The sequence below is a fragment of the Scardinius erythrophthalmus genome (genome assembly GCF_964197995.2).
Source record: "Scardinius erythrophthalmus genome assembly, chromosome: 11".
NCBI lineage: Eukaryota > Metazoa > Chordata > Actinopteri > Cypriniformes > Leuciscidae > Scardinius > Scardinius erythrophthalmus.
In genome coordinates, this window is record NC_138231.1 from 36,353,827 (window position 1) to 36,371,132 (window position 17,306).

Sequence of the window (17,306 nt, forward strand, 5' to 3'; positions counted from 1 at the left end):
TTTGAAACAATGACACATTCAGGTTGAATTGTTCACGTTAGGTTTGTTTCTCCGAATCAAAAACACTGCGCTCATTGACAAACTGCTGAGGGAACTGAAACATCTTATCTAAAATACACAATGTCTTAGGAACAGTCTGGGTCAGAGATTTTATCTGGAAAAGCTGGACCTTGCCTTCGGGTATAATCGGATAGATCATAATGCAAAGCCTTGCTAAACTAGAGCTAAACTAGCAGGCCAATTAGCAAAAGCTCAAGATAGCCGTTTCACATCTTGTTTTGCTCACCAGATCCAGTGGATTCTTCCTTGGTGGTGACCTCTAGTCTTGGTCCGAAGGTGCCGTATCCCGCAGCGGTGAATGCTCGAATCTGAAAGACGTATGCTGTGCTTGGCTTCAGATTATTGACTGTGGCTGAAGTGGACTTCGACTTCACGGTGGAGTAAATGCGATCCTTCTGGTCCTTCAGGTTCAAAAGAAGAAAACAAAATAACAATCTTGTCACAGGGTATCAAAAGCACAAAATTGTACAAATTCTTTATAGAGAGGGGGGTTACACTGAAGTGTTTGGCAGCGAATACTGGAGCATTTGGCCCTTTTCACACGTAAAGAGTTCAAGCAGAGGCAATATCACAGTTTTTCATCCGTAACCTAGGTAACCAGAAGCAAGCTGTTTGCGAGGAGCTGGTGCTTCATTTACAATTGGAATGTCAAAGAGAGATTTAGGAAACACAAACACATGCACACCCACACAGAGTGTACTATATCCCAATTTGCATGCTATCTGTCCTATGTAGTAGGCGAGATTAAGACTAGTGTGTCACAGTGTGTTGACAATGGTATGCAAAAGATGTCTGAAGATGTTGTATTTTTAAGTAAAATAAATTTCCATGTTTTTGTGTTTTTTTTTTTTGGTTAATATTGCCCACTTGTACAACAAAAAGGAAGCAGTTTGTACTTGTTCTACTTCCACAGTAATATTCAAATGTTTGAAATTGATTTAAACGAAACGAATTCAGCGATATTCTAACATAATATCCATCTACCATAATACGTCCATTTCAACTTCATAATAAATCAGATAAGGTAATTGCCAGATAACATTAAAAAATAGTAATAAATTTAGAGGTAAATAAAGTTGCAATTGTGGCAATTATGGGTAAAGTGACAATAGTGATATGTACATTATGAGAAGTACATTATGAGAATTATGTTTTTACTGCATTTTTGATCAAATAAATGTAGCATTGGTGAGCATAATATACATAGACATATTCACCTGTGTGAATGCCATAGCTGCAACATATGAAAAGCATACTATTGCTATACATAGACTTCAGCAGACAAAAAAAAAAAAATATATATATATATATATATATATATATATATATATATATATATATATATCTTTTATTTTCTTTTTTTACTTAAATGGAATGCCACAGGCTGTTAGGAGTGAAGTCAAGCTTGCTTCTAATTTTCAAACAGGACGGACAACAGCCAGGGAGCGCTGCCTTTCACATTGCCTAAGAGACCGGAAACCCTACAGGCTGAGCACCGAGCGAACGCGCTAGAACTTTCTGCTCATGCTTGACTAGCTTACATATGAGTTTGATGGTAGACACTATGAAGCTGTGCTTTATAATGGATGGGAGGAGGGATTGAGCAGGAGAGTGAGCTGAGGTGAAAGAAATTAAGTGTGGTATGTGTTTGTGTTCATGTTTTTTGGGATTACAGTACTGATTAATGTTTTAGTGGCAGCGTGAGCAAACCTGCAAGGAGTTGTGGGTTGTTTTTCATCGAACAGATGCTCAGGTACAATTCCAAACATTACGAGGTATGTGTGCTGCTCTTGTGTGTGCATTTTCTGAAGTGGTCTTAGACGTGCACGAGTGTGGCGGTGGTAAACTGAGACGGTCTTGTGTGTGTTTGTGTAGGATTGGTGAAGGACCTCAGTCTAATTAAAATCTTATGAGTGTCTCATTCATTATAGCAATTAGATGGGAAGGATCCACTCAGACCGGAGCATTTGACTACGAGCTATGTGCGCAGAGAATGCAAATCATGAAAAAGATGAAAACATGCAGGATAGGACAGGTTGCATGGGAATAGGGATGCTGACTGACAGGTAGACACTGTCTCTCTCTGTCTGTTATTTTCTGAAACAAATACATATATTCATTAATAGCTTGTGCTCTGGAGCAGGTGGTGTGGACTCACTTTCTCATAGTACTTGATCTCATATTCGGTGATGACGCCATTGGGCTGCTCTGGTTCCTGCCAGGAGAGCTGAACGCTGTGCTGCTGAACTCGCTCCTTTATCACCTCACTCACCTGAGATGGGGCTGAAAGAAAGAAAAAAAGAAGGAAAGATTTTTGAGTTTTAGTAATTCAGTACATGTTAAAATGGTACAAAAAAAAATATACATGCCTTATTACAAAATGAACAAAACACAGTGGTTTAAACGTATCTGTAAAACTGAAAGTTGCTTGATTGACATATCACACAATTGATGTTTGTGTATCTCTGTAAAGCTTTACAATTAATTGCACAATTTTTTATCTTAATGTAATGTACAGAAACAATTCCAAGATATAAAGTACAGACAGACAGACAGACAAAACAAAAACATAAATAATAGGGAAAAATATGACTTATCATTTGAGATCTGTTTGCATGAAAGAACATACTAAGCCAACAGCACCTTAATATATTCACATACGCATGAAAAAACGATTCCCTTGCTTTAATGCAAATTCAGTACTTGGTTGGCACAAATACACACAGACAGAATCTTGTGTCACTACTGCTGCTCTGATGAATATTCAGTTGGTGGCTGCTAAATGTTTACACCTCATAATGGAAATTTCAATTACTGAACAAACAGCAGAAGACAGCCTTATCCCTGTCAGAGTAAAACTGCAACGTTTGGCTTATGAATGTCAATTAAGTCAAATTAATTCTGCCGACACATGCGGAAGTGCTTTTAAGAGAAATGCACCCAACCCCGTTGGGCGTCTCATTTATTCCCTCCCTTTAGCACCACTTCCAGATCCGTGCGTGCCTCCTATATTCTTTCTTCGCCAGAGTGCTACAGTATAATTGTCTTTAAATTACAAAGTTATTGCACACTTTGTACGTTGACTTGGTTTACTATTTCCAAATGCTGTGTGAATATAAAACGAGAAGCTTGTGGGTAACCCAAATGAAATTCCTTGTTTTTAATAACCTCAGAAACAAGATCCGTTCGAATCTCAAAAGGTAACCTTCGGATGAGGACATTCTGGAAGAAGTGCATGGAAAAGTAGCGCTCATGCACACAGCATTAATGAGTGTCCACTCTCAACGGACGTCTGTTAAAGTAAGAAAAGACAGAATTACCTCAAGTAGAGGGGAAGGAAAAAGAGAATTAGGCTTCGAGAGGAATTTAACTGATCTGTGTGTGCAGTGAGACAGAGTGAGAGAAGTAGTGACATCTCCGTATCGGTGCTCGGTGATCCGTTGAGGGCAAGAATCCAGGGTCACGACCTCATTTGACCCGGGATTTTTTTTTCGCGCTGATCTTGTGGTAATGAGCGATTCAGGATTAAAACCTCATTACGGGCTATCTGGTACCACGGATGGCAGCGCAGATCTAAAACCGCAGCAGTCAGATTGTGTTTTGACATATGTATTATAATCCAACTAAAACAATCTAATTTCCCATCCAGATCTGAAGGTTGGCCAGACCAACTCACACAGACAGACACTCACACTACACTGTGCCAGCCTTCATGGTAGTTCGTAAACCAGCCAAATTCCTTGTTCTCCTTAAGAGGCTCTTCAGTCTAAACCACACTAGCTTTACCACAGCAATGTACTGATGCATTTAGGGATGTTGTTACATACTCAAGGTGTTTGTAACTCCCTCAGCTGGAAATTGTGCTGATGAAGAGGACTTAAACAAGACTGATTTCCTACTTTTTTTAGCTTAGTCAAAGCAGTCCGAGCGTCTCAGAATCTGTGTTTGTTTTTCGCCTATGTCCACATTCATTGTATGCAGAGGGTGTCAATTACCCATGAGGAGTGGGGCGATGGCAGGCAGGACACGCCAATTTAAAGAGCACACTTGTACAGCACAGAACCAGTTGTACTGGAGTAATTGGATCTTTTGACTGCTCCTTCTGTAGTGTTTCGTATGAGGTGCTCGACTGTCTTTCGGAGTAATAGCCTCGGTCCTTTTAACCTGATCTGGGAAATAAAAGTTGTTACTGTTTCTCTGGAGCTACTTCTCCCACATGAAGTGCTTTCTTTTTATTCTTGTATATGAATTTCCATATCCAGCACACCCTCTGACTTCTGAATCTAGTTACACTATACAAACATGTGTGCGCTGCTTTTTACATTGACAGGTCAATCTGTTAGAGACTTGTATTTACTTGTAAAAGCACTCAACTTTGGCCCTAAGGCAACAGATGTTTGCTAGTTGACAAGCCACTTATCAAGATAGTGATAAAACCAAATAATATTAAGTAAATGTAACCTAAAACGTGTTAAAGTGTAAACGGATGTCTTTAGAGAGAGACTTGAACAGAAATAAGTTCTTTCAAAAATTGAAAAAGTGTTTTGAGGCTTTTAGTTCAAGCCGGTTCGATTCGAGACCATATATGTGCTTTATAGGGATGCACTGATATAAAAATTCTGGCCGATAATGATAATTATATTAATGTTATGTCTGATAACCGCCCTCGTCAAGCCATTTAACTGGGTCTGAGACATCTAGAACTTCCATAAGAACAACCTTACCACTACCTTCAAAAACTTAAATGTGGAAAAACCTAGATATACCCACAGATATAATTATTTGCTCCACAACTTTCACTACATCATGAAAGCTAAAAAACAACTATCTAACTCCTGTTCAAACTTTATATATATATATATATTTGACATAATTTAAGGCAGGGCACAAACTTTCATCATAAACAGCAGCCTCCTGTTCCAGCAATGCAGGACAGGCCGCCATCCCCTCTCCGCTGAGAACCAGCCGAGTAATTGAGAATCGAGCATGATGACAGCCCTCATATCGACTCGAATCTGCGAGCTGGAAGAGAGACCCTGAGTTCAGTGTTAATATGGAGGAAATGTGTCCCTCACTCCCTCTCCGTGGCACTTTCCCCATGGTATGTTTAACCACTGCCCTATAACAACCATTAATGACATGCTTACCTCAGAGCGAGTCAACCCACTCCCACTTTTATCGCACGTAAGGGGCCTAGCGCAGCAGAAAATCGGATAATTGTTCCGTCTGTCCTAAAGAGGCAGTGCGAGGGGGGGACGTTTTGTGTGCAGTGGCTGGGTGACATAAAAGCAGATATTAGTGACCTTCTCAAGCCTCCTAATGCATAAGTTAATTCAAGCAGAAGCAAGCGTCTATCATGCTCTGCATTAGAATACATTAGGGATACATTATGCATGGATGTTTTTATATACTCTCAACTTCTTTCTCTCTCTCCCTCTGTTGGCTGGCTGTGGCGTTCAGTATCTGAAAGTGCAGAAGCACTAGAATGCCATTATTTTACAGAAATCATTTTCTCTTTCTGCTTTGCTTGTGCAGTATTAACTTTGAAGTATTTTAATTATCCAGCCACTTAAGTCAAGGCTGACACTCTCACGTCCATAAATTCTTTTCATCCACCTAAAAACTATTGAATAACTAACTGCACGCTTACCAAGAGATGCCAAATGAAACGGCTCCACAAACACATTCTTAAGTGCGGCATTGCAGCTCCTACTCTTTGACAAAGGCCAGGAGACGGAAGAATAGAGGTTTTGCTTTAACCAAGGGCGTAGGAATGATCTGAGAAGCATGTTAAAAAACCTTATCAGCCTGGCTCATGAATATTAATGAGTCGATGTTAATGTCCGCCCAGTAGTTCTAACTGGTTTGCTGAAAAGCAGGTGGGTTTGTTTGATCGACCGCTGATACTATCATCCGGCAGAGGCTTCTTCTTGGTTGTAAGCTGTCGTTTTATGTGGCCAACTAAATGTTTTTCTGTAAAAACACTAAATAAAATTACTGTTACAATAGTCAATACAGCTTTAAGTGTGGGGCAGTTTGGCGCATCACTAAAGAAATCCTGCATACACGGCAGGTGGGGGGTTAGGCGGGTATGTGGGACGTCCTCTCTACAGATTTCTGTCAATTGCTGGATATTTTTTATATTTATGGTCGTCCCTCGGCTGGAGCACAGGACTTTAATAGAGCTGGGCCTCCCACAGACGGCTTTTCCAGAGCCCTATGAAAACATCGAGATCGGTGACAGAGCTCTCGTCGGACAGACACTAACGAGGGCTGGCGCAATCAACATTACTTAGCTTGACATTTTGACTCTAAGCAGGAAAAGAAAAAAGGCCTGTGAAAGAGATGGAGCAGCATAAAAAAAAAAAAAAAAACTCAAGGAGAGGCTGCACCGGTGTGTGAGAGTGTGTAAATGAATATGAGAACGGAAAAAGCGTGGGTGTTAGATCTGCCTCATTATTGCTCCTGGCTACCACAAAATGTGTGTGAGTGTGTGAAGGAGCATGTCCTCTTGTTTCTCCTGTCTGCCACTACTTCACAAGCCCAGGGAGATGGCGAGTGTATGTGTGAGTGTGTGAATACTTATTTAGACTAACCTGCATAATGAGTTGAGACATGAGATTTTGTATGTGTTAATAATGGTGCTTCATGACCCAAAAATGATGGACAGCAAAGGAAAAAAACAATGCTTAATGTAAATAATAAAATGCTACAAATAAATGTCTAAATTAAATAGGACCAACAACTTTTTAAAATGTTTCCCATTCAGAATATTGTTGGGCCTATGCATTTTATAGTCATAATCAAATCAAGTTTATTTACTTAGCACATTTTAAAGTCACAGAAGTTGACCCAAAGTGCAGCACAATTTTAAATAAATAAACTGACCAAAAATATGATATGTTTACTCTTATAAAAATATGAAATTATATTATATTACAATAAATCATAACAAATAATAAATTATAATACTTTTGTAAAGTCAAAATGTACATCATCAATCGCTCGTGGCTGTGTATGCTTGGGCCGGCCTCACGCCGAAGGTTATTCACTCAGGCAGTTGATAGTGCACATAGTTGAGTGCAAACATTAGAAAGACTGAGTGGGAAAAAAGAAAGAGAGGACAAAATCCAGAGAAATAAAGAGACAGAAGCCAGAAAGGGAGAGAAAGTAAGGAGAGGAGAATTCACTCCGTCAGTAGAGGCTCAGTGATTCAGAAAATAAAGTAGGTAGAAGATGATGGCCCCCCGTTTTGATGAATGTTGAGGGAACCGGCAGAATTGCAGTGACAAGGTTTTCTCTTTTGCTGTCTTGTGCTGTCTCTCCCTTTCTCGCTTGCTGTCTGTCCCTCGACCCCCAGCCCCGGCGTCCTCCCGCTGCACACTACCAAACAGAAATGTGCTTTCCCAACCACCGTTACCAAGAGCTTTGTCACTTTCAGTTAGAGCGGGGCCAGGGGGACGCTCCGATTTGGTGCTGCACACAGGAACCGCTCAAGCTGCTAAGTAACGCTTTCATTTCGCTCAGGGATCAAAGCCCGAGCTTTTCGGCAAACCGTGAGATGCTTTAGAAGTGAAAAGGCCATTGAAACTCACACTTGCAGCTGAATCTGAAAGTAAAAAGTACAGTTCTGGGTCTAGTCACGTCTAGTTTGCTTGGTGTTTTCTATAAATGATGTAAATGTAAGTAAGCGAAACGAAACATATCACAACCTGTAATATTTTGCCTTAATATTTGAGAAGCTAAAAGCTTTTTTCCACGTCTCCATCCTCACTATCAGTCTTTCTTGAATAGTAATGGTAAGAATTCCATATGAGAGTTCTTGATGACACACCCTGTGCTTTAGAGGGGTGCTATTACGATAGCTGTCTCTCACAATTCGGAACCCTCCTATTAGGCTGTAGAGAGAAGTGGAATCCAATTCAAAAGCAGATCCAGGCAGCAAAGGCTGTTCATTCCGGAGTCTGTCATTGGCAGAGCTGATTAATAAAGATTCCTATTTGAAAACACAGATTTGGAAAAGCTCTAAAACATACAAATTACAGCTTCACACTGTGAAAAATAATGTTTATCCAGAACAAAAAACTAAATTATTGGAAGTTGTTTCTGCCTCAGAGCAAGAAGGAAGGAAGGAAGGAAGGAAGGAAGGAAGGAAGGAAGGAAGGAAGGAAGGAAGGAAGGAAGGAAGGAAGGAAGGAAGGAAGGAAGGAAGGAAGGAAGGAAGGAAGGAAGGAAGGAAGGAAGGAAGGAAGGAAGGAAGGAAGGAAGGAAGGAAGGAAGGAAGGAAGGAAGGAAGGAAGGAAGGAAGGAAGGAAGGTGCTTCTCATTTTTTATTTGTGGATCCTCGCTTCCTTTTCGATATTGTGAGCCCCTTGATCACACGTCATGGATTCTTACTCTAACACCCCAGCTGTCCTATGCGACGAGCATGCCATGAGTTTGGAATGGCATTTAATTGTGTAGTAGACGCCAGAATGCCTGATACCTAAAGCGGAGCTGGTGTTTTCATCCCCACACTTCCTCTCACAAATTAAAGTCCAGCGGTGGCAGCCTATTATCAGCTATTATCACTGCACCATCTGAACCCCAGACACGTGACCTGCATTAGAAACATTCATTTACAGACGTATAATCATAGAGTAATCATGTAGTCTCACTGACCCAAGGTTGCCACTGTCCACATACTGTGAGGTTCAAATGTCAAAGGACACTAATGAAAATGCTTCTATCATGCATTATAGTATGAGCATAGCAATTTGACTGAAGAGTTTAATTGAAAAATGAAAATACATTTCAAAATACCCTAGTATTAAGTTAGTCCTTCTTTTGTTTTAATTACAGCAGCACACAATTTGTGTCGAATCTGATCACCATATCCAGCATGATTTGAGATGATCCAAAGAGCATCTTGTGCCTCAGTGGAAACAAGAACATCTGACAGTCCTTACAAAGTGTCAAATGATAAATGTCCCAAATTATTTATTTGACTAGTCACCTAGAAATAGAGCAGAATCTGAAATATTTCTTATTCATTTTAAATGATAATGTTTTGTTTCCAAAATGTTGAATGTCAGATTTTCAGAGTATTCTAAGATTTTTGGGCCTAAATGTATCATTCAATTGGATTCGTACAGCACAGCAAAAAAAAAAAAAAAAAAAAAATTCTCATCTAGATTAACATTTTTGGTCTTTGTGATGCATTGCTGTTATTTCTTATTTCCATAACACCCAAATATCAGGCCAATAAGACATAATAAGAAAGCAAAAAAGATTTGAAAGGTAACATGCATAAACACAATGAAAAATCTTTATCAACACAGCACAGAGACGTTACAAAACAAGCAATAGCGGAATTATCTTGTCATTTCCAAAGATGAGTAATAGTTAAGGGAGAGAGAATGAGAGACATCCGTGTATATCTCTGAGTCTCTGCTGTGGGTGAAGAGAGAAGAAATAGAAATCATGTGATTATGACTTTACTCCCATGTGCTAGAAAAGACAGCACTCTGGATTTTATCAGGCTACCCAGCATCCCCTCCACTCAAGCGTGATGGCCTCAGCCATAAGCACCTCATCATCTCCACAATACACACATCAGCGCTCCACGTTCAATTCCCAACTCCACCACAGTTTCCGTATGAGAAACCCTCAGACCGCTCCTGACATTACACACCCCATCTGCTGCCACGAGCCGCCCATGTGAATTAGCACCAAATCAAAATCAAACGGCTGAGACTGCATAAATTGCTCTAGATTTGATCTTGAATTCTCTGGAAATGACAACTTTGAAAGTATGTAAACTCAAATTGAGTTTGAGAGAATTTTTGTTCTTTTTCATATGTACTTCTTTTTGCCTTATTTCACTGGAAGTTCACTCATGCTGAGACTGGCCTCTGGTTTAAGCACACACACACACACACACACACACACACACACACACACACACACACACACACACACACACACACACACACACACACACACACACACACACACACACACACACACACACACACACACACACACACACACACACACACACACACACACACACAAACAAACAAATGCTTCACTCTAATTACAGACTTTTCAGGAACACAGACTGCAGTGTTGGGGTGAAAGGTTGCTATGTAATCATAAAAATATGCCACAGACCCTTCTCTCACTGGGCGTTTCAAACAGTGATCCTGACCGCACAGACCATCGGAGCAAATACCCGACCCTGAAAGCGCCGCAATTCAAATGAGGGATGAACGTCCTGGGACAGAGGCCAATTTTGGCCCACTCTTCCAGTTTATCTGCTGCCAGCCTGACCTTTGGCTACTACAAGACACGCGTCATGCTTTTTATAGTTTGTCTTAATAAAACAGAGGTTGCATGACGATTCGCATTTGAAGGGCTCACTAAACAGGCAGAAGGACCTCAACCCTCTCATCTCAGCGAAATGTCAAAGTAATGCCTCAGGCTTGCGCAACACATTCACACACGCACACAGCGCTGATTGCATATCTGAGCTCCGGCGGAACCGAAAAGCTAAGATTATTCACCCAAACAAGCTGTGCTTTAAACTGATGGGCTTTTCAGGGTCAGAGGCACATAGCAAAAACTATTATTTTAGATTTTACATGCATTCAAGGCCACTTATCTTAGTTTTACCATCAGTTCAGTTCCTCTGACAATCTTTTAAAGGAACAGTTCACCCATAAATGAAAATCCTTTCATTTACTCACTCTTGTGTCATTTCAAACCTGTATGAATTTCTTTCTTCACATATGGAGGCTTTGGATGAGAAACAGACCACTTTTATGAGACTTTTATCGTGCACATTTTAGAGTGGCCTTTTATTGTGGCCAGCCTAAGGCACACCTGTGCAATAATCATGCTGTCTAATCAGCATCTTGATATGCCACACCTGTGAGGTGGATGGATTATCTCGGCAAAGGTGAAGCGCTCACTAACACAGATTTAGACAGATTTGTGAACAATATTTGAGAGAAATAGGTTTTTGTGTACATAGAAAAAGTCTTAGATCTTTGAGTTCAGCTCATGAAAAATGGGGGCAAAGTGTTGCGTTTATAATTTTGTTCAGTGTATTTATTGGTAAACTATTGGTTATTGTTCATTGGTAAATTAACCAAACGATTAATCAGCTATTTGTAAAATAATCAAAAGATTAACAGGAAGAAAAAAATAATCATTAGGATTATTCAATTAATCGAAAAAATGAATAAATAATAATAGCCGATAGATTAACCGGGAGGAAAAACAATCATTAGATTGTTCGATTAATCGAAAAATAAAATAATCTATAGATTAATCGATTGCAAAAATAATAGTTATTTCCAGCTCAAGACACAAGTAAATGATTTTTAGTTGAACTCTTCTTTTTTTCTTTACTGAATAAATCTTTCATTTACCACCTGATTGATGAATTTTAAAATCTCAAATTAAATTTAAAAATTGCACGAGCGCTTTGAAAAATGATGCCATCATAAATAGCCATTTATTATCCCAAAGCCTCTGTCATCAGCAATATGATTGTATTAATCAGACCTCATATGCTCTTTAATCACAGGTTTGGATGCTGTCCACATGGGTGGAACCAAATCCAGTACCGCTCCGTTTTTTCCTATTTTCACTGGTTAAATGCATGGCTCTGATTAAAGTTTGTGTGAGCGCCAAAAGGGTTAGTCATTCACCAAGAGCTGGCTAAATTGAAAATCAGAGTCATTGATCTTTCTTAAAAAGAACATAAAGAAAGACTTGAGTCACATGAGAAAAGCTCAAAATCACACTCACCCATATGATCATGTTAGACTCACATACAGAGATGCTCAAACCCTAAATATATACACACACATATATAATATATGTGTGTTTGCACTTTTTCTGATCTTCCGATTCTGATGGATGCGCAGTCTTTTTTGCATGCCTGCTTTCTAAGATGGTGAGTGACGAGGAGAAAGAGAAGAAAGGCAGAGAGAGAGCGAGAGAGAGAGAGAGCGAGAGAGAGAGAGCGAGAGAGAGAGAGAGAGAGAGAGAGAGAGAGAGAGAGAGAGAGAGAGAGAGAGAGAGAGAGAGAGAGAGAGAGAGAGAGAGAGAGAGAGAGAGAGAGAGAGAGAGAGAGAGAGAGGCATGTATGTGATGTTTTATTTGGCCTGAACGCTGCAATCAGAGGCAGGGAGAGGGACACATCTGCAAAAGCCTGGACATGCTCCGCTCCAGCCAAATTGGCATCAAAGCGAGAGAGAGAGGTAGAGAAAATGAGAGAGAGACAGATGAGAGATTGAAGGGTAAGAGAGAACTGCTCTTGTTCAACAAACACTCCAATTCCGCTTGTAGCCAGAGAAAATATGAAATGAAAAACAGAGGAGGCTGCCTGGGCCTAAAAACCAAACAAAGAAAATATTTTTTCCTTTTACAAAGAAGCCAAATTTATTTTCCAGCCTACAGTGTCGACCCACACTTGCCCCTCTCTCTCTTTTTAATGACCTCTTGTTATCCTGCTAGTGATGGAGAGAACATTTGCTCAGGTTGTTGTCACCGTTACTCCACACAGATATGCGGTGACATATCTGCACACTGACATGCCATTTAGGCACTCGTTCAGCCAAACACACCTGGCAACAAACAGATACATACCATACAATGTGTACGCACATGTGTGTGTTTCCGCTTAGTGTGTGTGTGGGTGTGTGCTCAGCTGGATTCGAACAAATCTGCAATAGCCATAAATAAACCTTGTTAATATTATATCCGTTTAACCCTTTAAACAGAGGGTTACATCTTCAACAAAGTCCACCAGGTGGTTTTTTTTTTTTTTTTTGTCACAGAAACATATTAATATTCAAATTACAGAAACATATTAAAAGAATCTGATAGTAAAATAGGATCTTTATATACTATTTTAAACGGATGGCATGAAGAAAAAGACATTAGATAACAAATCCATCAAATTCCACAGGGAAAGCCATAAAAAGCATCCCGTCTGGTGTGTGTTCTTCAGTTGTGTGAGACAGATTAAACAGAGAGAAGAAAACTGTTCTGATCGGCTATGTTTTGTGATTGACGGTGTAGTGGCACGCCCCACTTTCATGTTCGGTGTGAACAGACAAATTGCTTGCGACTGCAATCCTTGTTATTACGGTCGGACAAAACGAATGACTCAACGTTGCAATTGGCTTGTTTTGAGATGTGTCTGGTTTTGTTCATCTGCGCTGCAGTGAACAGACTTTAATGGAGGTCATCTTAACTAACACTAAACTAATTCCAGACACGCTCGCACACCAGCACCAGCTGTTCGTCTGCCACTGCGGCGAACGTTGCGCAAGACTTCTGAGTCATGCCATTGCGGATCGTGTTTGTTTGCATGTATCTGTCATCGCAGGTGAGCAGCCCTATCATTTGTATGTCTCATCTGGACTTGACGTCTTCTTTACAGACGCACAGAACCCAGCGTGAAGGAATCCCTTCTACGGCACGCAGCTGCCGCCGTATGAATAGCCGCCACATCTTTCTTTTTTAGCGTGTTTAGACAAAGTCCTTGTCGGTACTTACAGATGTATTGCCTCACGAAATTTATTCCAAGTGGTCTTGCTTCTGTTGGCCTGCGATATATCTGTGCGGTGACGTCCATCGGATTACAAATAATGAGGCCCAGAAAGAACCACTGCTCTGTTCTGTTAGCGAACAGAAACTTCTGTTGATTGTGATTAATGTCGAGTTGAAATGGAACCAGAAACAAACAGATTTGTTAATGAGAATTTTGTATAAAAAAAAAAGACTGAATTTTCAGTGGTTGGGCAGTAGATCTGTTTTGATCACACCTGTAATGATGATTTGTTATCAATTACCAGGATGTTTACATTAGTCTCAATGAGATGATTCATGCCCCAATTAACTCTGGCTCTGGGAAACAGACGTTTCAGGGAACCGGACTATGCAACGAGGGCTGAAAGTTCAAGCTGATTTCAGTGCTTTTATTCTTCTCTTTGGTTTTGTTCTCTCGGGCCTGAGAATAGGGTGATCAGAGTGAGAAAGAGCTGATTATTCTCCCTGTCTGAAGAGAAGAGGATTCTAGTATCCATCTGGCTCGCTTTAGTGTGAGAACCTGAGCGCTGCTGACGGATCCTCTACAAGCTACAACAAAGCTCTCTCTTACTCAGCCGTGGTTTACCAAAGCTCTCCTCTTACACCCTTTCCCACTAAATGAGTCAAATCGAAAACACGAGAGGCAAGCGTTTTTGTTTTTAACTCATAGGCAACCTTGAAAATACAACTAAGTAAAAAAGTCTAAGATCACTAGTGCATATTATTTTTTTAAATAAATAAACAAATATTTTCATGTTCTATGTTTAACATTGAAATCATTTATATGCATATGTTAAATACAATATTATAATAATAGACAATGTTAGTACGGTAAAGTTTATTTATATATATATATAAAAATATATATAAATATATTCAATTTAAACAACTATTCATTTAAAAAACAGGCAACCTTGAATGTAAAAATGTAAATAAACAAGATGATGAAAATGATTTTACTTTTTTATTTGATTCTACTCTTATTTAATAAAGAATCTTAAATATTACAAAATATTTTACTTAATCAGTAAAAATTAAGATGAATAAATAGCACACACACACACACACATATACATATATATATATATATTAATATATAATTAAATAATGAATACTTTATCAATGTAATATTCTAATTATAATTTTGATCTAATTTAATTAATGACAAAAAAAATTGCGTACAAAAGCTTATATATTTCTTATTTAATCTCCAAATGTTGTTTTAAAATAGCCTACATTTTGAATGCCATCTTTTCAATGTATTCTCAGACTTTTTCGACCCCGTTATATAAACCTAGGTCTTTTATCCCTCTGTCTTTTTACGTCTCTTTATTCTTGGCTTTCTAGGCCAAAACGTTATGCTAGGAAACTCAAACACGGCTTTTAGATGACAGACGGCAAAGCATATTCCCCTGTCTCTTCCCTGCGTCCCTTCATATCTCCATATCTCACTCTGTACATTGCAGATTCAGCCGACTTAATCGCTCCAATTGAAAGTGCCTGTGAGCAGTCCAAGCGCCCAACGCACAGCGCAGAGATAAAAGAGAGGGCCAGTTGACTCTCATCCCCCAGGATAGCTGGCCCCTAATCCTATTTTCTGTACTTTTATGAAATGAGAATAACAATATTCTGATGGAAAAAGCGGTGGCGACATTCATCTTGTTGCTGGAAGGGTTCTCTTTTAAGCCGGGCTCGTCCGGGTGGCTTGAACTCTGACCTGTGTGTGGAAGAAAGCTATTCCTGAGGAAAACATGTCTGCTATCACTGCTATAAATTAGTATACATTGTGTGCATGTTATCGCTATCGTTTCACCCATCTTCAACTCGCAAAACTGTATTTTCCCCATGCTGCTGTTTTTAGCACAGTCGTCGTACCAGTTTTTCGTAAAGCAGTGGCGTTTTTAATAGGTCTAGGACGTGAAAGCCTTTAGTGTCAAATTTCACTAGCGTCATTATTCCATAATACCTCAGCATCATATTAACATAGTAGTCAGAGTCAGTGAAGACAATAAAAGTGAGCTTTTAAAGTCTGTCACTCCTAATGGACTAGATACTGACTCCACGTTTTAAGTACATTAATGTAATTCATTATTTTTAGTAGTGGTATTTTTTTATGAGAAACACAGCAATAAGCTTCTATTAAACAGGTTTAACAAGACACATACAATAACGTATGATCAACTGCAATATAAACAACAACAAAAAAATTAGGCCTACATTTTAAGATTTTTGTATATGAACTACATATAGATTACACAGTTTTAACATAAACTAATAAACTTATTGTGATGCATATTTGTTAATCTTACATACATGAAATAGTTAAGAAACAGGTTAATATTCTGTAATAGTGCTAATAAACTGAACGTGTCTCAAACACACACTAACCAGGTTCGTATCACCAATAAATCCAATTTCTTTCAGTCTCACACATTTGAACAACTGAATATTAACCTACTTGTTCCACAGCTAGCCATATATGTACGTACATGTATGGCTTGTAAATGCATCTGTTTTATAAATAAACAGATTTATGCAGATTCGAAGCAATTTCATTAAAAATGCATTTAAATACAATCAAATACATGGAAATATTATCATTATTTTTTAGTGTATTGTGAAACTGTAGAAAACCGTTAAAAAGTTAGCAGTATCACATCAGGAAACGACTGTCTATCTGAAGCACAAAGTGCAGCTCAGGTCGGCTTAGAGCTACTTCACTTGAAGAACTCCACAAATAGTCCTATAAATATGGTGGTCTCTAGATAACATACCTTTTGTCATTGAGTAATTATTGAGGGTACTTGCTGAAATTGCTCCATTAAATGGATAATGTTTTCTAATTTAGGATCAAAGCCAGACTCTTTCGCCAGCCGACGGAGGACGTTATTGCGGGTTCCTTAAAATGACAAAACCATAGAAGATTCAAATAAAATGCTGCTCTGCGTGCAAGATAAAACATTACCCCTCTCGCTCTCTTTGTTTCCCTCTGTAGATCTATAAGTTGGAAAGAACAGCAAGTGGAAAGTATTGAGAATTTGAGGGGGGAATAGAGAGGTCTTGTGGATCCTTTGAAGTCTGATTAAAGTTTGGAGAAGAGCCAGATTCAAAAACTCCAGCTTAGATTAAAAATTCACCCTTTTCCCCTGGAAATACATAAAAACGCAGAAGCGCAGAACAACACACACATAACAAAGATGTCTCCACATTTCCGGTCAACTGAACTTTCCATCCATATGGAACTAATCAGTATCCAATGCAGTGAATCACTCTTAATGGCACTGTCTCTAAAAGTGGTCCGCCTAACACAAGCATCATTAATCAAAGTACACATCTTTAAAAAAAGAAGCTGCTCTTGTCTAGTCTTTGTTTATTGGCTTGAATTACTGTAATCCCTCACTATTAAACTAGACCAATAGTCTTTCAAATCTATAATCCCTCCCCCTGTGTCAGACTGGGCCAATCAGGACACGAAGACCACCATCACTGTAGCTCCTGTGGCTTTTGAACATACAGGATCCTCGTAAAAATGAACACAGCCTAGATAAAGGACCAAGAGAAAAATAGACCTGACAAGCCATAGATCAGGCCACTCTACTGGGTAACAACTTAACAGGTGCTACTATTTTCTCTGCGACTATGTGGGGACTGAATAG

At 39.2% G+C, this 17,306-nt stretch overlaps 1 protein-coding gene across 4 annotated transcripts in view; it reads right to left on the reverse strand.

The window, feature by feature from the left end:
• The window catches only part of epha7 (eph receptor A7), a 66,811-nt gene that overhangs the window by 13,080 nt on the left and 36,425 nt on the right, over window positions 1-17,306 (reverse strand). For all 4 annotated transcript variants that reach the window (XM_081378581.1, XM_081378580.1, XM_081378579.1 and 1 more), the window contains exons 6-7: window positions 2,219-2,343; window positions 287-461 (exon numbers count right to left, since the gene is read on the reverse strand). In XM_081378581.1, coding sequence (XP_081234707.1) covers window positions 287-461; window positions 2,219-2,343 — 300 coding nt within the window. The remainder of the gene's footprint in view (window positions 1-286; window positions 462-2,218; window positions 2,344-17,306) is intronic.